This window comes from Ambystoma mexicanum, chromosome 4q (assembly GCF_040938575.1).
Source record: "Ambystoma mexicanum isolate Mex_15411 chromosome 4q, UKY_AmexF1_1, whole genome shotgun sequence".
Taxonomy (NCBI): domain Eukaryota; kingdom Metazoa; phylum Chordata; class Amphibia; order Caudata; family Ambystomatidae; genus Ambystoma; species Ambystoma mexicanum.
Window position 1 is genome coordinate 367,969,142 of NC_090928.1, and position 23,397 is coordinate 367,992,538.

Sequence of the window (23,397 nt, forward strand, 5' to 3'; positions counted from 1 at the left end):
GGCTGCTGTTTGAGAGTTTTTTTGGTGTAGGCAAACCTGTGACGTCTGAATTGAACTCTGTAAAAAACAAATCTCTACTCTCAGCATTTGAACCAGTGTATCGATCTTCTCTATCCATATTAGGAGGGGAATTCACCACCATTTCTGCTTCAATAGATGTTGTCGCCTTGAGGGCTATCTTAGTAAGACTCCTCGCAGAAATCTGGCGATGCTCCATAAGCATTACTGCATCAGTGTTATGAGAAGGACAAGCCAGGTTGCCTTGACAGCCCTCCGACAATAGAATTCCACTTGTTACCATGGAGGACACTTTGGCATTGTTAGAAGGATCTTGAAGATCAACATTACCCTCCGAAGAGTCACACGGACTGTCACAGTTGTCATTTAAATTACACTCCACCATCTTTGAAAAGGCTGTAATGTCTATTTCAGGTTCTACCACTATGTGTGTGGCTTTTAATTCCACTCTCGCCAATTGCTGCGTCTTCATAATGTTAGTGAGATCACGTCTTGGATCTTGCCTTGTATTAAAGCGCTATATAAATTAAAATAAATACAAAAATAAAAATACTTCTGATATCACAGCCAAAACCACTTCCACGTAATGAATCCGAGATCTCAACACTCTTCGTGCAACGGGAATCTCTTTCAGAGATAATTGTCAAGCTGTTTTATTTTATATTTACCCACAGTTGAATTCGACGACTCCACTCGAGCTCTTTCAGCAAGAGAAAGTAGGCGAATTCCTGAATGGGGCAATTATCAGAGTTTATCTGATACCATTAGATTCCCAACGGCTGGCACTTGGTTAGAATCAGAGAATGCGTTCATTAAAAGAGAAATTCCAAGGATGCAGTTGCAGACACACAAAGTGAGTCAATCGTAGAAGTGTACTGAAAAATGGCAAGCAACTGAGAAATAGGAAGAATGCAGGCAGATGGAATTATTTTCCTTCTCACATTCCACAAATTACCCACCCCCGGTATATGCCGAGCCAGATGGTTCAGATGATTCAAGAGTTGCAGAGTTACCGCCGTGGGTCCCAGCCCACTGCCTAACACCGAACACTCTGCTCAATCTGCCTCGGCTCCGCAGAGGCAGTGAGTTTTTATTCATTCCTCCTCTCGCTGTAGTAAAGGCCACTGAAAACAGACTCCGGTCTGTGTGGCACGTGAGGCAGTGAAATGCTAATTCAGATGTTGCAAACAGCACAATTCACAGCAAAATCCCCAGCAAAAATCACATGAGATGGAGAACAGCAATGAAAGTCTGCTCACTGTGGTTATTTTCAATAGTGGTAGGGGCAGAGTAGACTAGATTTGGACAGAGGACAATTTTTCCTTTAAGACTCAACGACGACTGACAAGCACCCTAGTTCGTTTGTGTTAGGTAGGGAAAACCCATGGCTTAGCAGTTGCATCTTTTTATTTCATTGAATAAAACACTAAAATGGAAGAACCTAATCTCTGTCCTTCTGACCCGCCACATATCCTGTGCAATGTCTTGCCTACCTTATGCTCTGTGCATGATGGCAAAATGTCTAGTTAACAGGTTTTATTAGTTCCATTTCTCTATGGATCCTGTTAGGTAGTTCTTCTCATCTGTTCCAAAGTATGTATGCACTTAAGATGTGGGGTTTGGAGTTACTTCTATGAGGGGCACATCTTTGAGATGTCCACTTGCACTGCATCTTTTAATGCAGACTTGTGCTGTGCATGCAGGATATGAGGCAGAAATATATCTGCTCAGTATTGATTTGCAATGCTATATTATGCTGCATCAATCAATCAATCAATCAATCAAATACTTATATTGTGCACTATCACCGGAGATATCATGGCGCAGTAAAAAGATACCAGAGAGATAAATGTAAAAATCACATTAAAAAAAGAGGGTTTTTAATTTTCTTTTAAAAAGATCAAAATCCTTTGTATACCGTAGCACGAGCGGCAGCAAATTCCATAGTCTAGGCCCTGCAACCGAGAAAGCTCTGCCGCCAACTCGCTCCTTGCGATACCTAAGGACACATAGGAGTGCTGCATCGGTGGACCTTAGGGTGGCTAGGGCTACAGCACTGCAATTTCTCCTGAATTGCCAGGCAGCCTTTCCCTTTCATAGCTCGATGGATTATACATGAAGCTTTGAACTTAACTCGGGCTGTAACAGGCAGCAAATGTAGAGATTGATGAGCCTTAGAGACACACTCTCTGAAAAGGATCCCTTTCACTAATCTGACTGCCGCGTTTTGTAAGACTTGCAGATGGTGAATGAGATATATAGGTTGAGATAGATAAATGGCGTTGCAGTAGTGAATACTACCATTAAGACAGGCAGCAACCACTTGGGCGTTGAATATACACATTAAAAAGCAGCTGGGACAAGGCCGAGCCCTTCGGGACCCCACATGTCCCTGCAACTGAGGAGGACCGATAAGGAGGGAGGGAAACCATCTGAGCACGAGAGGCCAGGAAAGCACAGAACCTGTCCAAGGTTGGTCCAGAGAACCTTCCCCCTGTAATCTGGACAGCAGGATCTTATGGTCAAGGGTGTCAAAGACGGCCAACGGGTCCAATAAAATAAGGCCTGCCATGCCACCCTCATCCCTGATCAAGGTAAGCTCATCCAATACTGCTACCAAAACATACTCCGTGCCCATCAGGGGACGAAATCCCATTTGGCAAGGGTCTAAGACATTCCGGCCCTGGAGGAAAAACCCTCAGCTGTGGGGTGACCACTGCTTCCATCACTTTCATAAAGAAAGGCAATAACGAGATGGGATGAGAGTTAGATAAGACTGCAGTATCCAGACAAGGTATTTTTCTAGCAGAGAAATTACCAGTGCTTCTTTTAACTTAGCTGGAATCTGTCCAAAAGCCTGTGAAGCTATGTGTCAGCATGGTATGTTATTCTGTGTAATGAATGTCTGCTAATTGCAAGAGTTTACCCGGAAAAGTCATGCTTGCTTGCGTGTAGGTATTTCTGCATTTAAAGACATTAGCTTAAGCCCTGTTTTCCTTATGTAAATTGCCAATCAAATGTACTAAGCAGTACTGGGAAGTGTTGGGCAATGTGAGCCCATTTTAAATCTATAGGGTCTAGGTACTAGACTCAATGCAGGATTGTTGTAGATTGTAACACTGACTAGGGTCTAGATTCCAAATTTCAGGATGACATCCTTACATTACTACTAGAAATCTTAGTACATTTTACATTACATGTTTTGCAAATGTTGGGGTGGTCTGGAAAGGTCCCAATGAGAAAGAGGGGTTCACGTTGTGCGTGCCATATTGGTGACTGGGGAGAACGGCAAAGTTGACACAATGTTGCAATTTTACATGTATCTAGTGTAGTGAATGGGATATGTGTTACTTTTAGTGTTATTGAGCTTCATGTGCGCATGATTTGCAATGGGGAAACCACTGTGAGAGGACGCAGTAGTTTTAAACATGCCCTGTAGGGCTCAATGGGAATGGGGAGGCCGTTAGCACGGCACCATTCAGAATGGTGCCGGTGCTACCGTCCGTGTCTGCGGGCGGGTTCCGGTCCGCCCGCCAGGTCAGACCTGGCGGGAGGGCACCCGCCCGCAGAACACATAGTTTGCCGGTCCGGTAGCTTACCGGCACCGTTACTATCCGATTGGGAAACTTGTAATGGGGCCCAATGTCTTTACTTTCAGTGATTACAAGTGCATGCAGGGGCATGCTGCAAAGGATGACATATATTTTACTGACCTACATGAAAAGGAGAGCACCATTTATTCTAAGAGTATATGGGGAGGCTTATACTTGGTTGCAGCTGCGTGCATTAAAAGGAGAGTACCTATTATTTCCCTCTCATGTATATATGTGGTTACTGCTGCTTGCATGGGAGCCCAAGCCAAAAGCACACTTTATTGTGCTCTGCATTTCTTTGCATTTGCTTTAAATTCTATGGTCTCCCATTCAAATGTTTTACCACTCAGGGGCCGTGTGTCGTCGTGGCAGTTTGGATCTAAGCTCTGTACCTGTGGCAGCGGTATAATAGATGAGTTACAGCACTTTTTGCTTATTTGTACAAAATTGGTCGATCTAAGACACCAATGGCATAAAAGAAATGTCTGTTATAATATTAGAACTGTTTTGGAGGCAATTAATTTTGTTTCGTCTTGCGACGATACATGTTTTGTTAACGATTTGTGTGAGTACATGGTCGCCGCTAAGGACATTTTAATTATATTTTTACATTGTAGATGGTTATAAATGTACACAATTTTATATTTTTAGCAACTGTGTTTTTAAAAAGGTTTCATTACTGTAATCTGTATTAAATATATTTCTCTTTGTAAATGGTGAAAGCCGAAATAAAGTATTACTTAAATTGGACTTCACTATGCTATGCACAACGTCATTGCATGTTTGATGTTTAACCCCTAGCTAAGGGATTAGCTGTTTTCTGGCATAGCCTATCACTACCTATCTGGCCAACTTTCAAAGGGTGGCTTAAGCCTTGTCCTAGGGAATCACTTGAAGTGAAACAGAATTGTTCACCCTCTGTTTTGACAGATGATCCCGACGGTGTTTGCTTCTGATTTCTATCTGACACCCGTTGTTTAGCAGATTGTTTAAGTTAACTACTTTCCAAGGAATTTATCAAGCATATCTCCTAATTATCACACTCCCATAAGACATCACTCGTTTCCCAGACGGTCCGGTACAGCGGTCTGAAAGCTCACTGCTGCATCTGCTATATACTATTGGCGAACCTGGGCAGAATCAAACCGCGCGGGTGAGTAAGGATCATATATTCTATATCACCTTGTATGAATTTAAACACTAGAGTGGCATTTACATGCAATATATCTATGCCGCATTGCTCTTTGGGCTAATCCAGTTCTTATGCTGGCAATCACTGCTTCACGTTGGCAGTACTCATGTACCGAGCAGACCTCCATTATTGCAGACCCAAATTAGAGATTTATGAATAACCTTGGCTCCATTAGATATGAAACGGTCGATAAGGACTCATCTCAACTGTTTTCTGAGAAAATATCACATTGGGGCCAGGATTACACACCTAATATGCACGGCCATTCACCAATAACTAGGTGTTTTTAATCTGCAATTTGGGGGGTTTGGAAATTGTTCAATATACCCAGTTTGGGGTCACGAATATATTTGGACCTCACTAAGTGTTTAGGAATCACTACAATTAATGATATGAACCAATATAGTAATACCTGCCTCACTGCACTGAACATATCCCACGACTTTGCTCAAATAATCTTAAAACAACTTTGACAGGAAATGAAGAATATTGTTCTCATGTACATGTAACTACGCTAACATATGTGAATGTATAATCAAGCATGATATTGCATTGTCTGTTTTCTTCTCTCTGTGGTGTATGTTGTTCGTTTTTATTGTTTATCATGCATTAGAATAATGATGCATTTGAGATTAAGAAAATGCACATGTTAATAACCACTCTGGAGAAGAACTACGTAGCCCAACAGGCTGAAAATGTGTGCTTTGTGAAATATGCATTTTTTGTACTGATCCCACTAACACCTTGTGTAATAATTGCCTACAAACTCATTGGCCTTCATTACAAGTTTGCCAGTCCGGAATTAAGGGTGCCAGTAAGCTCACGGGAACCCTTGTTTCCAGACCGGCAAACTACGGGTTTGCCTCCCGCAGCCACTGTGCCCGACAGGTCTGATCCTGCTGGGCACATCGGACACGGCAGACAAAGCCGCACGGAAATACTGGCACTGTTAACAACTGTGCCAGTGCTTCCGTATCCCCACTCCCATAGAGTCCAATAGGACTCTATGGGAATGGGGATTAACAAGAGTACCGGCACCTGAATTGCCGGTCGCTGGACTTGGAATAACCAGCACCTGGAAGTCAAGTGCTGATAATTGTGTACGGGTCCAGCGGCAACCCGCCGGTAGCACCAGCAGGGTTACTGCCGAACCCATAATGAGGCCCAATGGCTTAAAATGCCTCTTTGTTTTTCTCTTGTTTGTTTTTTTTATTTAGAACCGTCATCACAACAGTGTTTGTGTTTGTAATTGATCAAGTTTATGCCTGATGTAGGCTGAATGCACACGTTGCGTATGCCGAATGTTGGCTTAATATATTTGATACTTGCATATAAAAACTATTTCCTTTTCTTTTTATGATTACTTTGAACTAATCTTTCTATTAGTCATTACTTTATTCAGCGTGCATCAAAGTATAACACAGCAACAATATAAAACATTGAAGGCAATCAAACGAAACATTACATCATAGTTACGTTACATTTTATGAAATACAGTAACCCAGAAGACCTAATGAGTCTCAGAGGGAGCTAGATACATTGCAGGAGTTTCACAGCATGGGTCAAAACAAAATCAGCAATACTGTATTTTCTGTAATCGTCTGGGCCAAAGGGGATCAACCGACACCCTTTTCCCAATGCAACAGCATTTGCTCCCGACAACACTCGCCGCAATTCCATATTTTCAAGCGGGTGAGCACTGAGTTCAATTGCACTTTTCACCGGGGTCTGAGATCTTCTATTGAAACTCCAATATGCTCTTAACGAAGTCTGGGTCCCCAAAATCAATTCTGATAGTCCGTAGTGTTCTCCACCAAACCCCCCACCAGCTCCCCCCCCCCATGGCAAATCCTAGTACAGCTAATGATGTGTTCCCGGGTTTTAAATATACACCCCCTCAGTGTCTGTATCCAGTGTAAACTTTTATTTAAAAGAGCATCCCGTGGTTCAGGGTGGTTTGGGGGCCAATGTGGGGACCTTATGTAGAAAAAGTGACCCCCTGGACCTAGTCCAAGCTGAGGATGGCCTACTGGGCGGGCAATAGGGGTACCCACATCATGGCACAACCTGAGTGGTATCTCCTTGCATCCCACCTTTACCCTAGATGCACTACCTATATTCAAGCTGATTGACTGGTTTGTTACAGAAGAGGTGCGTTGTTGTATACTCTTGCTAGGGTCGCAGCCATTTAAATCCCTTGTGGGCGGTATCTCCTTGCCTGATTGAGCTCATGCAATATTTATACTTCTGGATTCTCGCCGCTGCATTCCCCTTTGCACTTGGTTTCACTGCTAATAAAGCTAGTTTTAGATAAAAACAATCCAGGTGTCACACGTTATTAAAGCCCCCTTTTCCACTTTCTTGGCCATTCAGTGTGTCCCCTTTAGCTCCTCCTTTCCCAACTGCCTCAATCAAAGATAATACTAGAATCCTTATTGACCGTAGCTCAAGCATAAGAGTGCTACACAGGCACTCAAACACCGGGTCCCCCCTCACCAGTCTGTGTGTAAATATGCTTTCCCCCTCTGCCACATTGACCCTATTTTCAGCCTGTGAGCATTCTCCAACCATCAATGTCCCATTAAGACAGTCATGTTGTATAAGAATTTGTCCAAGGGTTTGTCCAGTGGGCCGAGGGAGCTCAGTGATGGCATCCTCCTTGGTTGGTTTTACATTACCCCCCCCTCCCTTCGCCAGGGAATTTCAGGGTTAGGTACTGAAGGATGATGCTCCTGGTGATACTTCGGCTGGGACGAAGCGGCATTTCAGCTACTTCATGGGGAACAGGGGCCAAGATGGAAGTAATACAGGAAGTAGAAGTGTTAGATTCATAATAATTGGATCCCCTGTAGCCATAATCGGGTGTAAATCAGGCATAATCGAAGACCAACCACTATGGGACTCCTCAGATCATGATTGGTCAGTACAGGGTAGAGTCTGTTCACTGAATAACTGACCCCCCCCCCCTACCCCCAGAGACTCGCAATCCATCCCTTCTTTAGTTATACTTATTAACCTATCATGTACAACAATGTTTAGGCGTTAGCATTAGCAATGGCTGCTGTGGCTTTCCTCCCCCATGGGTGCAGACTAGTGTGGACATTGGGAGCGTTCAAAGAGCCTAAAACAGATGGATTTAATTAATCAGGGAATGGGCTTCCCCTAGGGGTCTTTCAGAATTGGTGACACTGATGTTGGCTGGTGGGTATTGTAGATCTACAAATACAATTCATGGAAGATTCCTTTATGGAGCTTTTGTGGTATGGCTGTGGTGTTTATTTGCTCCTCTTCAGGCCAAATTGTGGTTGGAAAATGCATAATTGCATCAGTCTTCACAGATGTGCATACTAATAAACGTCCCTAGACTGGCAACAAATAAAGCCAGCCTGGTTAGGTTACTTCAGGAAGGTCTAGACATCTCAGAAAATTATATAGGCTCTTCTTGGCTGAGATTTGAATATGCTTGAGGGCTGGACACTGGGTAGAGCAAGTACTGCCCCACTAGCGAATGGGGTGGAGTATGGCTAGTAGGTTGTTGGAGTTTACCACAATTATACAATACCATTTATTTGTTTAATGTGAATGAACTGGGACGTTTAGCTGTGGTCATGGAGGAGAAATAAAGTGAACTGATGGGTGCTATAGAGCACTAACCTGCACAAACATGATCGACTTTTAAGACCAAGTAGGAGAGATGAGCCTTTAATTCCATTTTGAGGATCAGCCATCCCTTTACATACGTGGAGATGCGTTATGGGTCATATGATTTGCAAACATACTTGGCTAAGCAGAAGTGTGCACTATGGGGATATATTTCTGGGAGTAGTGACCAAGAAGCGAACAAGCGTTTGAATAAATGAAAAGGGAATTCTGTCCAAAGGCATGGAGGGGACATGACCATATTATACAAGCCATTACCAGTTAAAGGGCCCTCTAGAGAATAACATAGTTTAACTTGCATATAACCCATAAACAATGGGAATTCTGTTGCATGGGAAGGTGTAGTCATAACCTGACTTGGGGCTTCCTTGTCCACTAAGTGGTGGAGGTCACACCGAGTGAGATACTGCTTGCCCTGTCTCTATGGAGTATTTTGTGTAGGAAGGTCACCTCCCTAGTCCCAAAGGGGGAGGCTCCCCCTTGAGGAAATGGGACGAATTCCCTGTATTCGTCACAAATCTCAGTGATAAAACCAAGCTAATCACCTATTGGAGTCTGCATTTTGAGCAATCTATGCACCATACAGCTTCATCAGAGAGAGTAAAGGAGGGGTAACTAAACATCACTTTGGCCCCCCACACATCTTAAGCCAGCCTTGAAATCACCTATGAGAAGTGGAGAGGGGACAAATGGTGCCATGTACTGGCTGCTTTGCTTTAAATTAATAGTTTTTGCAAACATAAAATTGACCAAAAATGCATATGTTGACAGTGGTTCAAACCTTCAACCCTTCTGACTGCATATTGCACACTGCTGCGCTGGTCACTTCTCTGTGATAAAACCCTAACAGTGAAATGTTTGCAAACCACGAGTCATATATGCTCATTTGATCAGCCCAAGCCTTTGAAAGTGGTGCGCTGGCTGTCCTGCCTGAGCAGAAAGTCTAATTTATGCTGCTCTTGACTCGCGCTCAGGAAAAGGGGGGACCCGGGGGAACGCGAAGCGTTTCCCCCCGGGGAAGTTTTTAGTGCTGCACACGGCCAGCGAGTGGCCGTGGGGGGCAGAGCGCCCCTCTGGGGTATTTAAGGGGCCAGGGAAGGTTCGGGAGGCAGGCGATGGTTGGACTTGGCGATTGTGAAGTCCTGTCGCCTGCTCCCGAGCCTTCCCTGTAGCTGGGCCTAGGGTGTCGAGTGAGGCGGTGAGGTAGGGGCTAGACAGGGTTTAGTGGCGGGTGGTCAGGTATAGCAGGGTAGTGGGCTGAGGTGACGGCGGCGTTAGTATTAAATAAATAAATAAATAGTTTTGTGTCATTTTTGGGGGTATCGTAAATAAGTTACCCCCTCCCCCCTCTCTTACCGGAGCCGCCGTCTGCGGGTCGTGTTGATCCGGGCGGACGGGTTTGGTCGGCTGGGGCCGCGGTTTCTCTTCCCGGGTTTTGGGTTGCTTGGGAGGGAGCCGGGGTGCGCAGAGTGGGGGAAGAGGCACGTCCCTCATTGGGCAGTTGGAGGGGGGGGCCCCGGAGTGTTGTAAGGGCCCGGTGCCGGCCCCGTTTCGTCCCGGGCTTCGTCCCGGGCACGCTGGTGCAGTGGTGCGGCTGGGGGGCCGTTGTCAGAGCCTGTGTGTTTCGCGCTTTCTAGGTCCTCGTGCGCGGTTACGTTCTTCGGTCTTAAGGGGGCAGAGCGGTCCTCTTAAAGGCACCGCTCCTTTTCTTTGAAGGGGCTGCAGGACCCTGCAGTGCGGCGGGTGGGCCACCAGGGGGCGGGCTGGAGAGGAAAGAATTTGCACAGAGGTGCCCAGGAGTAAAATAAAAAAAAAAATTTAAAAAAAGGAACAGGAGAGAAAGGAAAGGATTTTTTTCTGGGGTTCCCAGCATCAGTGGTGAGTGGGGGGGGCCCTGCGGGGGTTTACTAGTAGCATAGCAAGAGAGCTAGTAGGAGGGGGTTCTCTCTAGGACTGGGGGTGTTGGCGAGGTGGGGGGGGTTAAAAACAAAAAAAATTTAGATTGAGATAATAAGGTTGTTGGGAGCAGGGGTTATTTAACTCCTTTTGGTATTTAGCGGTTGGCGCAATTTCTTCGGGGTTTCGCCTCTACTAAGGGCTCTTCTTGCCACGGGTAGGTCCCGGCTCGGGGGCTTAGGTAGCGGGGAGCAACAAGGGGCATATTTTAGTGCGCCAGTAAGTGTTGGTGCACGATGGTGGGACAAGGTGCAAGCAGGGAGGGGTCGGTGGATGCGAGGGCGCTGAGGGAGGCCCTGGCCATAATTAGCAGGGCAACTAAGGCCCAGCTGGAGAGGGCGGTGGGGGAGGTCACGGGTGAAGGGGAGACAAGTGGGGGTAGGCCGCAGCGGAAAGCGGCATTGGTGGCTTGCACCCCCGCAGCGGGGAGAGGGGAGGTTTGGGAATCCAGGGGCAGGAAGATGAGGAGGGAGATAGACAGGAGGGCGTCCGGGGAAGAAAGGATTTCGGGTGGGCAGCCACGTGGGAAGGGAATGAAGGATAGCACTAAGGGAGCACCGAGTGCGCAAATGGAGGTGACTCAAAGGAGCCACGGCGGGGCTATGGTTGAGGTGCAGAAGGGGGTGCGAGGGCAGCGGGGAAGAGGGGGGAAATACCTATGGAAGAGTGTGGGTGGGAGAAGGAGAGGGAAGTCCCCATCAATTGAGGTGGATAGGGCGGGGTGCGGAGCGCCCCCCCCCGGGTAGGGTAAGTGAGGGCGGAGGGCGCTGCCCAGCCCCCGCTGGTCAAGTGGAAGTAGAGGGTTTGAGAGCGGCCCCTACTCGGTCAGCGTACGGAGAGCCTAGAGGGTGCAGCACGGCCCCTAGCAATGAAGACCCCAGGGTGGAGGTTGGAGCGCCTCGCCCGAGAGAAGAGGACCAGGCAAGGGTTTCCACGGCCCCGCCGAGAAGACGTCAAAGGAGTGGCGGGGTGGACACCCGGCCTCGCAAGAGGAAGAGCAACTCGACTGGGGCACGAGCTCGCAGCCACAATGGTGTTTGACGGGTGATGAAATTGGTTTTGAGGATTATGTGGGGCAGTGGGAGGTGGATGGTTATAGGACGGCGGGGGAAAGTGGGGAGGAGAGAAGAAGTTGGTCTTGGGATATGGAAAGACAGGCGCAGGGGGTCGGGGGGCAAGAGGGCGGGGGAAAGGTTGGCTGGGTGAGTCTGCTGGCATGTTTTGTCCCCGCAGTAGGAGCCCGATAAGGAAGGAGATGAGGAGCATTGGTGTGGACGCAAGGCAGCAGACGGCAGGTGCAGAAAGAGGTGAGCGGGAGAGGGAATGGTCATCTGCATGGCAGAGAGGGGTCCCAAGAGGGGGGACGGGAAATTAAGGGTCGGATTTGCAAGGGCTAAGGAAAGAAGTGGGGGTACAAGCCATTGGAGACTTGGGGGTCGAGAAGGGCATCTGCTCTGTGGAGGTCCAAACGGATAAGGTGGGGGAGCCATTGGTGCTCGAGGGGCAAGCTGGGAAAGAAAAGGAGTTGGAAGTGAAAGGAAATGAGAAAAAACTGCCACACATGGGGATAACAAAACCTTTGGGGGCGCACTTGATGGCGGCGACTAGGGAGAAGATTCAGGGGGGGGAATATGTAGACGTTTTCAAATTGCTCCATAGGGAGGTGAGAGCTAAGGAGGAGGGGTCTAAAGAAGAAGAGAGGGAGATAGCTGCGCGCCCAAGGGTACCGGTGACGATTGATAGTTGGACGTCAGCATTTATCATTTATTCCAGTGTTTATTGTGAAAAATTCCCCGAGCGCTGTGTGGCCCTACTTAAATATATGGACGTAATTCGGAAGGCTTTCATGAGTTTTGGGGGTTTTGCATGGGTGAGGTATGACGAGGAATTCAGAGCGAGAATGGCGGAGGACAGTCAAGCGGTCTGGGGGAAGATAGACCTGGATCTTTGGCTGCAATGGATGGCTCCAATGAGGCCTGCCCCGACATTGCACACAGCAAGTGGACTGCCGGTACCCTTCCGGCCCTTTCTTGGTCGCCCCGCCCATGAAGGGGCAGGGGGAGAGGGCAGAGGGCAGTCCTCAGCAGCATGTTGGGCGTTCAACAAGGACGGCTGCACAAGGACCCTGTGTAGGTACAGGCATGAGTGTAGCAAGTGTGGTGGAAAACACCCTCTTACGCAGTGCTTCCAACAGGGGGACAGGGAGGGGGGGAGAGGTTCAGGCAGAGGGGTTGTGGGGAAAAGCTTTTACGCCAATTAAGGTGGGGGTTCTGCAAAAATGGTTGCAATTTTATCCGGACAGGGAGGGGTGAAGATTTTGAGTGAAGGGTTCAGTCAAGGTTTCAGATTGGGGTATCAGGGCCCAAGGGTGCGCTGGTGGGCTGAAAATCTGAAGTCAGCCAAAGGAAATGTTGAAGTGGTAAGGCAAAAATTGAGCAAATAAATAGCGGCGGGAAGGATCGTGGGGCCATTTGATGACCTGCCGGGTGACCTAGTTATATCCCCATTCCGGGTGGTGCCCAAGAAAGCTCCGGGGGAGTTTTGATTAATACACCATTTGTCTTGACCGGAGAGCATGTCAGTCAATGATTTCATTGCCCCGGAAGAATGTGGGGTTGTATATGCAAGTGTTGACCAGGCGGTGGAGCTGGTAAGGAAAGAAGGGCGGGGGGCCTTCATGGCCAAGTGTGACATCAAAGCGGCGTTCAGGTTATTGCCGGTGCACCCGGAGGATTTTTGGTTGCTAGGTTTGCAGTTTGAGGATCGCATATACATGGGCAAAGCCTTGCCAAGGGGGTGCGCAATTTCCTGTGCGCTGTTTGAACGATTCAGCTCCTTCCTACAGTGGGTTTTTTCATTTAACTCGGGTTGGAAGAGTGTGCTGCACTATCTGGATGATTTTCTGTTCATTAGCGGGGCAGATAGAGAGGGTGAGTGCAAAGGAATGCTAAAGTTGTTTCAGGAGCTAATGGAGGAGTTGGGTGTGTCGTTAGCGGAAGACAAAACAGAAGGGCCTGCAGTGGTATTGACATTTCTGGGAATTGAACTGGACTCAGTGGCTATGACCTCATGCTTGCCGCACGACAAGGTGAGCAAACTGGTGGTGTTGCTGGAAAAGGCGGTGGGGGCCAAGAAAATGACGCTGGTTGACATGCAGAGATTGGTAGGGCATCTGAATTTTGCATGTAAGGTGGTGGCCCCAGGACGGACGTTTTGTAGGAACATGGCGAGGGCTATGGCGGGAGCAAAGTGCCCACATCACCGGATAAGAGTATCGGGGTCAGTGCGGGAGGACTGCAGAATTTGGCTGCGTTTTTTGGAGAAGTTTAATGGGGTGTCAATGTGGTTGAAGGGGGACCCGGTGACATGGGAGGTACAGATATTTTCAGACGCAGCAGGAGCAGGGGGTTTCGGAGTAATTTGGGGGGGGAAATGGTGTGCGGAGAAATGGCCTGAACTGTGGTTGAAGGAGGGAAAGGAGTATAGCATTCCTTGAGTTTTTCCCATTACTGGTGGCATTGGAGTTGTGGGGGAAGGATTTGCGGGATAGGAAAGTGAATTTCAATGTTGACAATGAATGCGTGGTCCACGTGGTAAACAGGCAGTCAGCAAGGGATCAGAGGGTGGCAAGACTCATGAGGGAGTTTGTGCTGAGATGCATGGAACTGAATGTGGTGTTTAAGGCAACACATGTGCCAGGGAAGGATAATGGCATCGCTGATGCATTATCTCGTTTTCAATGGCAGAGATTCTGTGGATTGGCTCCAGAGGCGAATCAGGAGGGGCAGCAGATTCCGGAAGAGCTGTGGAAGATAGGAAGATGAGAGCGCTGGGTTTGGTGGAGGGTTCATTGGCCGGGGCGTCTAAGGAGGCATACAGGAGGGCCAGGGAGGATTTTATTGGGGGGGGAGCGCGTAGTTGGAAGGGCAGATGGGATGCGGAAGAGAGGAGGAGGGATGATGTCGTGAATTTCCTCCTGAGGTGTATGGACAGGGGCTGGTCAAGAGCGACTATAGCGGGGAAGTTAGCAGGAATTGCTTTTTACGGGAAATGGTTTTGGGGTTTCCAGCCGAGTGGGGGGGAAATGGCGAGTAGGATGGGCAAGGGAAAGTAAGAGGGACAAGGACAGGAGGAGGCCAATATCGGCGGAATTGCTGCAGAGGCTGGTTAAGGCAGTAGGGGGAGTTTGCTGGTCTGTATGGGAGGGGGAGCTGTTTGCGACATGTTTTACGTGGTTATTTTTCGGGGCCTTTCGGGTTTCGGAGTTGGTGGGGGGAAAAGGGGGATCTGGGGGTTTGCAGTGGGAGGATGTGCACATTACAGAATTGGGTTTGGACATCAGGATTAATAAGTCTAAAACGGACCAGAAGGGAAAGGGTTCCTGGGTTTTGTTGGGGCGGGGGAGCAAGGATTTATGCCCAGTGCGGGTAGGTAGGTTGTGGAAGGAGCGGTGTGGGGGGAAGACAGGCTTGGTGTTTAAGCATGAGGATGGGTCATCGGTTTCAGCGGCACAAGTTTTGGGGGTATTGCGGAAGGCTCTGCGGGTGTTAGGAGAAAAGGGCGAGGATTTTGGTACACATTCATTCAGAATGAGCGCAGCATCGGAGGGTAAGAGGTTGGGTTTCACGGAGGATAAGGTGAAAAGTTTGGGGCGGTGGAAGTCTGGGAGATACAAGGGGTACGTCAGGGATTTTTCATAAGGGGGATTCTTGAAGGAAGGGGGTAAAAGTGGGCTGACAACAACGTGGGGTTGGTATATATTGTGGTGGTAATTTTGTAATTTCTTTTTCAGATGCTGTGCGAAAGGAGGGGGAGTTGGTGCAAGCGTGGATTGTCAGCCATTCAATTGTTAAATGGGCTGGGAAAGAAGCGGAGAAAAGGGTTAAGGGCAGGCAACTGCGGTGTAGCTATAAGGATGTGGTAGTAAGATGGCACGGGTTAGGGGGCCTGCACTGGGACCAGTTGCTGCCTATGCTGGCGGGGTTGCGGGAGCGCTATGGGGCGCCGGAGGTGTTGATTATTCACGCTGGGGAGAATGACTTGGTGAGGGATACTGCCGTGGCCCTGCTGAGGAAAATGAAAAGGGATTTGGCTTGGGTGCGGGAAATGTGGCCTCAAGCAGAGGTGTTGTGGACTAAGTTGTTGCCGCGCAGAGTATGGAGGGGAGCGAGGAGCGAGGGAGTTATAGAGCGGGCTAGAAAGGGGATCAACAGAGAAATGGTGATGTTTTGTGCCTCTGTGGCAGTACAGGTGATGAATCATAAGGAAATAGTGTATGAGGGCTTTATGATCTTTAGGGAGGATGGGGTGCATTTGTCGGTTTATGGGAACAATCACTATTTGGCAGACTTGTGCTGTTGGCTGGGAGATTGGAAATAAAGGAAGGTGGTTGGGGGGGTGGGGCAGAAAGAACACCTCGGGGGAGGGTTTTTCTGGTGCCGGGGGCATGGCCCCTTTTGATGTGGGGGGAGGGAAGCACAATAGGGGAATGACACGGGAAAGGATGGGGTGGTGCTGTTTGCAGAAGCGGGCCACCCCGGGGGAACAGGTATTGAGCCTGGAGGGGCATGGCACCAGGGAGAAAGCGGGACGCCTGGAAAAGGGGTAAGGAGATGGTAGGGTCCAAGGGACAGTTAGGGAGGAAATGGCTTTATTTAATTATTTAATTGTTGGGGGAAATGAAAATGTGTAATTAGTTAATTGGTTGTTTAAATATTTCGTTAGTCTGTAAGGCCATGGAGCCAGGTAAGCGTAAATTGTAAGCTTTGGCCTGTCACATTAAAGCGACCTTTTCCACTTTTAAATGAGTCTGGGTTTTTGTGCAGTAAGCCAAAAATGCTTCTGGGTGCCTATTTGTGGGTGACTACGGGTGCCCCGGTAGCAGCTCAGGAGAGTTGATTGGAGATTGCTGCAGTCGTTCCATGACACTTATAAAGAATTCGAGCTAGCTTACTTTGTTCTAGGCCCACTGTGTCTTATGCAGGAGGTATCCTGGAACACCTAGATGAGGTTGCAGTCTTAGAGTCCGTGTAAATTCAACAGGTGCAGATGATGTCAATGGCCCGTGGGAAGCAACAAGTCAATGTTGTAAGTGAAATAATGACCTGGATTCAAAGATGTTTAATTATTAATGCATTTTGTGTGATATGTAAAAAGATGATGATGGCCATATGCAATTGGAATGGAAAACTTAATGGAGGCCCCAAACCTCTGGCATTAAATTGGAGCTTTAGTCATACTTTGCCTCTTTGTTGCCTCATCATTTCAGGTACAAAAGTACAAGTTGCAATGCGTGCAGGGAAAGAATGGTGAATCTCCTGGTACAAAGCTGTGGCTTGCGTGAAAGCTGCCTGGGGCAGATGAACTGGCCAGGAGGCAGGTTGGAGTTGGCATTTCTGATTCTCGACCAGAATAATCACCTGCAGAAGGAGAGCGGGTCATTTATCTCCGGGCTGATTAAACCTACTGAACAACATTCCCCTCGTTAAACTCCATGCCTTTCCTCCTTCCACCTTTACGCAATTCCTGGGATCTTAATAGGCGGCCCGTCGGCTGCGATGGCTGCTGCAGTGTAATTTCTCCAAAAGTAAAAGCGATTTCGGCTGTCTGACAAAATAGAAAACGTATCTGAGAACTCTTACATTAAATTTGGATTATGTTCTGATAATCTTTGCAAGAATAAAAGGAGAAAACATGTGCTTCAAAACTACAAAAATGTACTCGGATTTTAAATTCACGTATGCCGGGGAACGACTGTGGTTAAGATTTATGGAAAGCAGGAATATCTCCCTACTACTTGCTTTAATTAGATTTCTGAAAATGTTACATGAAATACTTGAATCTTGAAATCGCCATAGGAATTGGTTTCAGCATTGGCATTCGTGGATTTAAAGATATTAACGAAATGTATTTTATGAATGTATAATTAATTACATGATTTGAAAATCTATATTTAATGTGATTAATAAAATGTGCATGAATTGTGTACGTGTATATACTATTATTGGGATGGTTTTGCAATGAAATGTAATGGTGTATATTAATTGTTTGGTTTGTGTAAGTTTTTAATAAAAAAACAATTCATCCAAAAAAAATAACTATGAACACTGATTTTCCTAGCTCATGTGATGATTGACTCTTGGCTTAAGACGCAATTTCACAGTTTAATTCTGCTGGTATTCCAGAAAAAGACTGCTTATTATCAAGTATATTTGGAGAAGTAATCTTAATCTTCCACAAATATCCACCAACAGTAAAACAGTCAGGAAAAGTCCAAATACTGTAACTGTTTTGAGGGGCAGCAACAGAGAGAAAGGACAGCGATCTTTGCTTCACATTGGATACCTGAATGCTAAAGTGGGGATAGCCCCCTTGTTCAAGGGCCAAAGTGTGTTCTCTTCCTCTGCCCAGACTGAAGCTAGGTGGCCTCACACTTGTGACTTCCCTTTTTTGGTGCAGCGAGCGGCGGATGGGTGGAGTAATATGTCACGCACTTGTAGAATAAGAACTTGGTTCTCAAATGATGGTCACATTTCAATTGATTAACGGTATACAAAACTGAAAAACATGTTATATTTTATATCAGGATCCGTTTAAATAGAGTTGACCATGTTCAAAAATGCTGGTTATTTAAGAGACTCCAGTGCAAGCTCTCAAATGGGAAAAGGTATTGTCCACAATCCAAGAAAAATCGCGTATGACTTTGTGTTTGCATTTTACTTGTTAACCTACCAGATTCAATATTCATTCGTTAAATTGTCCTAGGAATGTCTATTGCGGTCATAACATTGGGACAACCCTGTGATTTGTTTTTGTATTCTTGTTGTTTTAGAAATAAGCGGAGACATGGCCTGCTCGGACAGTAAAGAAGTGGTAGTGGGGTTGCTGGCCGGAGCAGCCGGGATCAGCTTGGCCATTGTCTGGTATCAAAGGAGCCGAACAACAGGATCAACATTTCAGTTACCAAACTTTCTGTCTTTGCGTAACAAACTGCAGTCAGCGACAACCCACACCACAGTTCAGAACAGCCAAGGGGCCATGGTTGTGCTGCAAGGAAGGCAGCTGCAGATGCTGGACAAACTGAACTGCCTGCTGAAGAGTGTCGAGGAGCTGAAGGACGAGGTGAGGTTTCTGAAAGAGACCATCCCTAAATTGGAGGACCAAATCCGCGAGGAGCTGAAGGGGAAGGCGGATTCTCGCAGGATCAGCCCACTTCATAAAGCCTCAAAAAGGAAAAAGGCAGACTCGGCCAGGGGATCTGCAGATCAGAACAGCTCTGAAGAGGCAGAGAGCGAAGGAGGGTAAGTTGCTGGAGGTTCACAGCTGCCCACTGTGAATGATTTCAAGCCACACTGGTCACACGATTCTCAGACCTGTTATTGGGAGTGATTCTGCCTACCGCTGCCATTTGCATGGTCTTCAGGAGCTCTGGTTGGGGTGGGGGGGGGGGATAGTGGGGACAAAGGGAAAATGCAAGCTAGCTTTGCTGTTGGTAATGTAAATGCCTTTTGATGGACAGTGGGTAAGGGCGATGGACAGCAACATATATACAAATCACAGTACCACATGCAGATAGCACAGACAGTGTCAAAAACATCACACAGTGACATTTTGACTTTACAGAATCTTTAGGTAATAAACACATCTGGGGCCCCCACATGAGGGCTAAAGTTATACCCCAGATCAAATGACAGTAGATGTAATCCATCACTGCTATTTCCTTGGACTTTTTGCGTGTTACTCTTTTAACCAGTCTCAGTATTTTCTACAGTCGAATCATGATTTTGGTGTCAATTTATAATTGTATTAATGAAATATTTTTTCTAATCTGCATTACGGTTAGACACAAATTACATTGTGGTGTGCAAAACGTCTTTGGTCAATCTTCTATATGAAGCAACACTATTGACAGTTAAACCGGTTCCATGTCATTTCGTCGCCAGTCATTTTTACCACTGGTATTTTTACGAATACATGTTTCTGAAATAAAGTCATCTAAATGTTTTATTTTTATTTTTGGGGTGGTTCCCACCCCCATGGCCCTCTCCCATACCTATTTTTAACTATTCCCGGCACCCCAACCCCTTATCTGCCCTTTCCCTCCCCCCAAAATGTTGATGAATTATTTCGGCAAAGTGTAATCGTAAAAAAGTAATCGTAAAAAAAAAGTTGTAAAAACGACGGTCGATGAAACAACGGTACCGTTAAACCATGAGTTTGTTCTTTTCGAAGAGTACACTGAGAACTAAATAAATGTTAGGGTTGACAGTTTTGAAATATTGAGGGACTTGCAATTGTTACAGCTTTAATGAGGTGCACAGGATCACATAATTTGGTTAAGAGGTGAAACTGGGATTTTAGCCCAGTGAGTCGTTTCCGCACTTTATTGCCATAAAGCAAGGCACAGAAATTTGATTTGCATGCACTAAAATAATACCCTGTTTTTGGACCGGACTTGGAAAGTTCATAAATAACAGGATAACCCGACAGTAAATATTTTGTTTAAACTTTATAGAAGCGTGTTACCCTAAAGGAGAATGATTTTACCTTACGTTTCTCCATCAAGGAAACTATACAAGTACCAGCATATTAATTGATGTTGGACTAAAAAATCTCAACTGGTTCTTTGTATTGTATTGTATTCTAAACCTTTAAATATACCTGGGGTAATGGCTTGGCAGTATGAGTTAATGGCCCGAGTGAAGCGAGAGCTTTTAAAGAGGGCACATGGACATTAACCCCGGTATAGTCTGTGGAACGGGTTGCCAAACCGGTAACCCTTGGTGCTGATAGCGGTGTCTTTTTTATGATTGAACGGAATGCCGCCAAGCTAGAAGACTGGGCTCCAAGCAGAGCCCCTCGTCCATGTCTGTGGTGACTGGAAGAAGGACGTTTAGCGGCGGCAGGCTGCGACACCACAGCCATCAGGTAAGTGTGGGTGGGAAGTACGGGGGGAAATTATGTTGAAGGGAGGGTGGTGGGAAGATGGCAGGGTGCGGGAAGCAACCACCAGGTTGCTCAGAAAGTGGTCTTGGATTGTGGGATTCAGCCCGCGATCCAAGCATCCTGATTGGCTGTGCCCTCCGCCCCGGTGCTAATGATGGTTATGTTAACTGTGCCAAGTAGTCCATGATATGGGCAGAACGTTTGGACTGTTGTTGGAATCGTGCAGAAACCCTATGGATTTTGCTCCATGCACTGGAGACTTTGTAAAGGATGCGATTGCTCCACCCACAATTTAGTGATGGGTAAAATACTACTCTGGTGGTGTCAAACTGGACCATGAAATATCTTATGGTCAACTGTGTTTATTGGGTTTACAGGTCTGGTGGGGGTGACCGATAAGCCAGCGACATTCTGCATTGCAAATAGAACTGAGTAGTATTATTGGCCAGCAGCTTGGTTGATAACCATGGTTTTCAGCCCATTCCTGAATTTTAGGTGACTGCTTTGAGTGGTTTATTTTTGTAATGTATTTATTGTTCATTTATACCACGCTTAATACCAGTGAGTGGTTTGTAAGCACAGGATGGGGATTCGAACCTGTGTTGTGCCACGTTGTCTTGCTTCCAAGACCATATCCTTCCTCACCAAGAAAGTTTGCTTCAAGTTTGTTCAAGAGGCATCTTGAAATGTCATTGGTCTGCCTTTGTGCTTCTAATTTTCTGTTGGCAAGTCAGTGGCATGGCTTAAACCTAGGTCTCTAATGGGGCAGTAGAGAGTACCTTTTGATAGTATTTGAGACCTTTTTCTCAGTAGAGTTTGTGCATGGTCAAAGGGGTCTTGGAACTCCACTCATTGCTTAAGGAGCAGCACCCAGAGAGTCTTCAGGACCTGTTGCTTGATCCCGTTTCTTGAGGATAAAGCAAAGCTTAGCTGCCTTGTTCTATATCCTGCATATTATCAACAGCCTTTTCTTTAGTAGACCTAGGTAGACGCATTGCAGTCTTCCTAGAGAGGTAAAGCCGGGTCCATCTTAAGGAGGTTGGGTCTGGGCCACAGACACCTTCATGCCCCCTTGAATGAAGGAAATGGAGGGATCCAGAATCTCTGCTCATGCAACGAAGTATGAGTACTTCCTTAAAGTCCCCATGCCCTCTTCGTCCATGCTCCCATTAGAATAATGAACAAGTGACATTTCAAGGGCCACATTAGCAGTTCACGGCCAGGGTACTTGTGTTGTAGCAAAATTACGGGAAGTGTTTTAACAATAGCAGCCACAAAGGTTTATCGATCCGTAACTTTATGAAGAAGGAATACATACCCCAGTATAGACTCAGTACTGTGATTACCAGCGTTACAGAAGGTAGCAGTGCTGAAGGATGGATACGGGCGAGAGTTTGGAAGAAAGAGGAGGCCCACATTCCATAGCATAGATCAGAAGGTGCATATATCGAGACATAGACTGAGATTAGAAGAGAGCCGTGGTTTTCAAGTGGTATTGATGATGCCGAGGCAAGAAACAAGTTACTTTGTGGTTTGCAGTATGTCAGTGGGCACTATATTTATATATGAAGCACCTCTATAGACAGTTAAAGCAGGAGTACGTTTTTTTTTTAAGAGTAAACTGAGAAATAAATCACTCCTAGCAGCTGAACGTTTTGAAACATTGTGGGACTAAAATAATACCCTGTTGTTGGGGGCCAGTGCAAATCACATTATATATATATATATAATTTATTTCAGTGAAAAAACTTTGTTAAAGGGACGTTATGGTTAAGTTGCGCTACTAAAAACCTATGAAATTCAGTGAAAAAACATTGTCAAAGGGACGTTATGGTTCCAAGTAAAACCGAAAAACCCTTGAAATTCGCCAGTTATGGTAAGCTAAGCAACCATAACTCACACCACCACCGTGCACTGCTAAGACTAACACCCAGGACATCAAAGATGACATCACAAATGTTTTGCAAAGTTTGGTGAGGATTCGTCCAGAGGGAGCGAAGTTATAAGCCACCCAAAAAATGCTCTTTCTATGGAAACACCAACTTAACCATGACTTGCTTGACTAAATTTGCGGTATATGCTATTACTTGTACCTGTGGTCTTCATTATTTTGGATCGACCATAGGAAGGCTCAAGCTTAGGTTCCTCCAACACTATAGAGCCATTAAGAATGGAGATGTAACCAACCCTTTGACAGGACACTTTATAGAGAAACATGGTGGCAATATGATGGAAATGTCATTTGTTGGCCTTGCCCATGTCCCACAGCATAAGAGACTGGGAAACCGAGAACTGAAACTCAGGCAATTAGAGGGATCTCTAATATGTAAATGTGATACCTTAAAACCTAATGGACTCCACATTGATCCAGAGTTGTTTGTATTTCTTCAATAGATTTGATCTATGTCTATGAATGTGTATGAAATAACGGGAACCCAGTTGGCAATTTTGTTATATCTCTTTAGTGCTGTCTATCTAACATGAAGGAATGACTTATTTTAATGGACAAGAAAAACTACAGCTGTATAGCATTCAATTGCAACTCAGGGTCGATTGCACTAGCACTTTATTATCTAACATCATGTTGATATTTGAAAACCTGATGTATTTGCACTTTGACAAAGTTTCGTGGTTGTCTTGCCACCCGCTGTATGAGATCACTAATCATATGTTGTCTATATTAGTATGCACTAGTTACGTTATGAAACCATGTCTGCTGTGGTAAATATATGTATCTTTGCAGAAACAGGATTGACTATCGAAATGTAAATGCAGTGTACAGGTAAATGCAATCATAGTGGAAATTATTCCAAGCATGCTATAGCATTATGCTGAAGACTGAATTAAAACAGTTATCGTTTTTCTCCACTAGAGGGCACTGTGTCCTGCACACACAAATGAGAGCTTTGGTTTTTAATGGGGTTTGTTGCCGTGCTGTGTTTAGCTTGTAATACAACACTACAAACCCGGGGACGTAATGGATAGACTCTCGTCAAGGTTGATGAGGTCTACCCATGTTATAGAAAGGCGCAC

At 46.2% G+C, this 23,397-nt stretch overlaps 1 protein-coding gene across 3 annotated transcripts in view; it reads left to right on the top strand.

Moving 5' to 3' along the window:
* RMDN2 (regulator of microtubule dynamics 2) overlaps positions 1 to 23,397 on the top strand; it is a 1,053,472-nt gene that overhangs the window by 109,550 nt on the left and 920,525 nt on the right. For all 3 annotated transcript variants that reach the window (XM_069607937.1, XM_069607939.1, XM_069607938.1), the window contains exon 3: positions 18,251 to 18,719. In XM_069607937.1, the coding sequence (XP_069464038.1) occupies positions 18,265 to 18,719 (455 nt within the window). In that variant the 5' untranslated portion in view covers positions 18,251 to 18,264. The remainder of the gene's footprint in view (positions 1 to 18,250; positions 18,720 to 23,397) is intronic.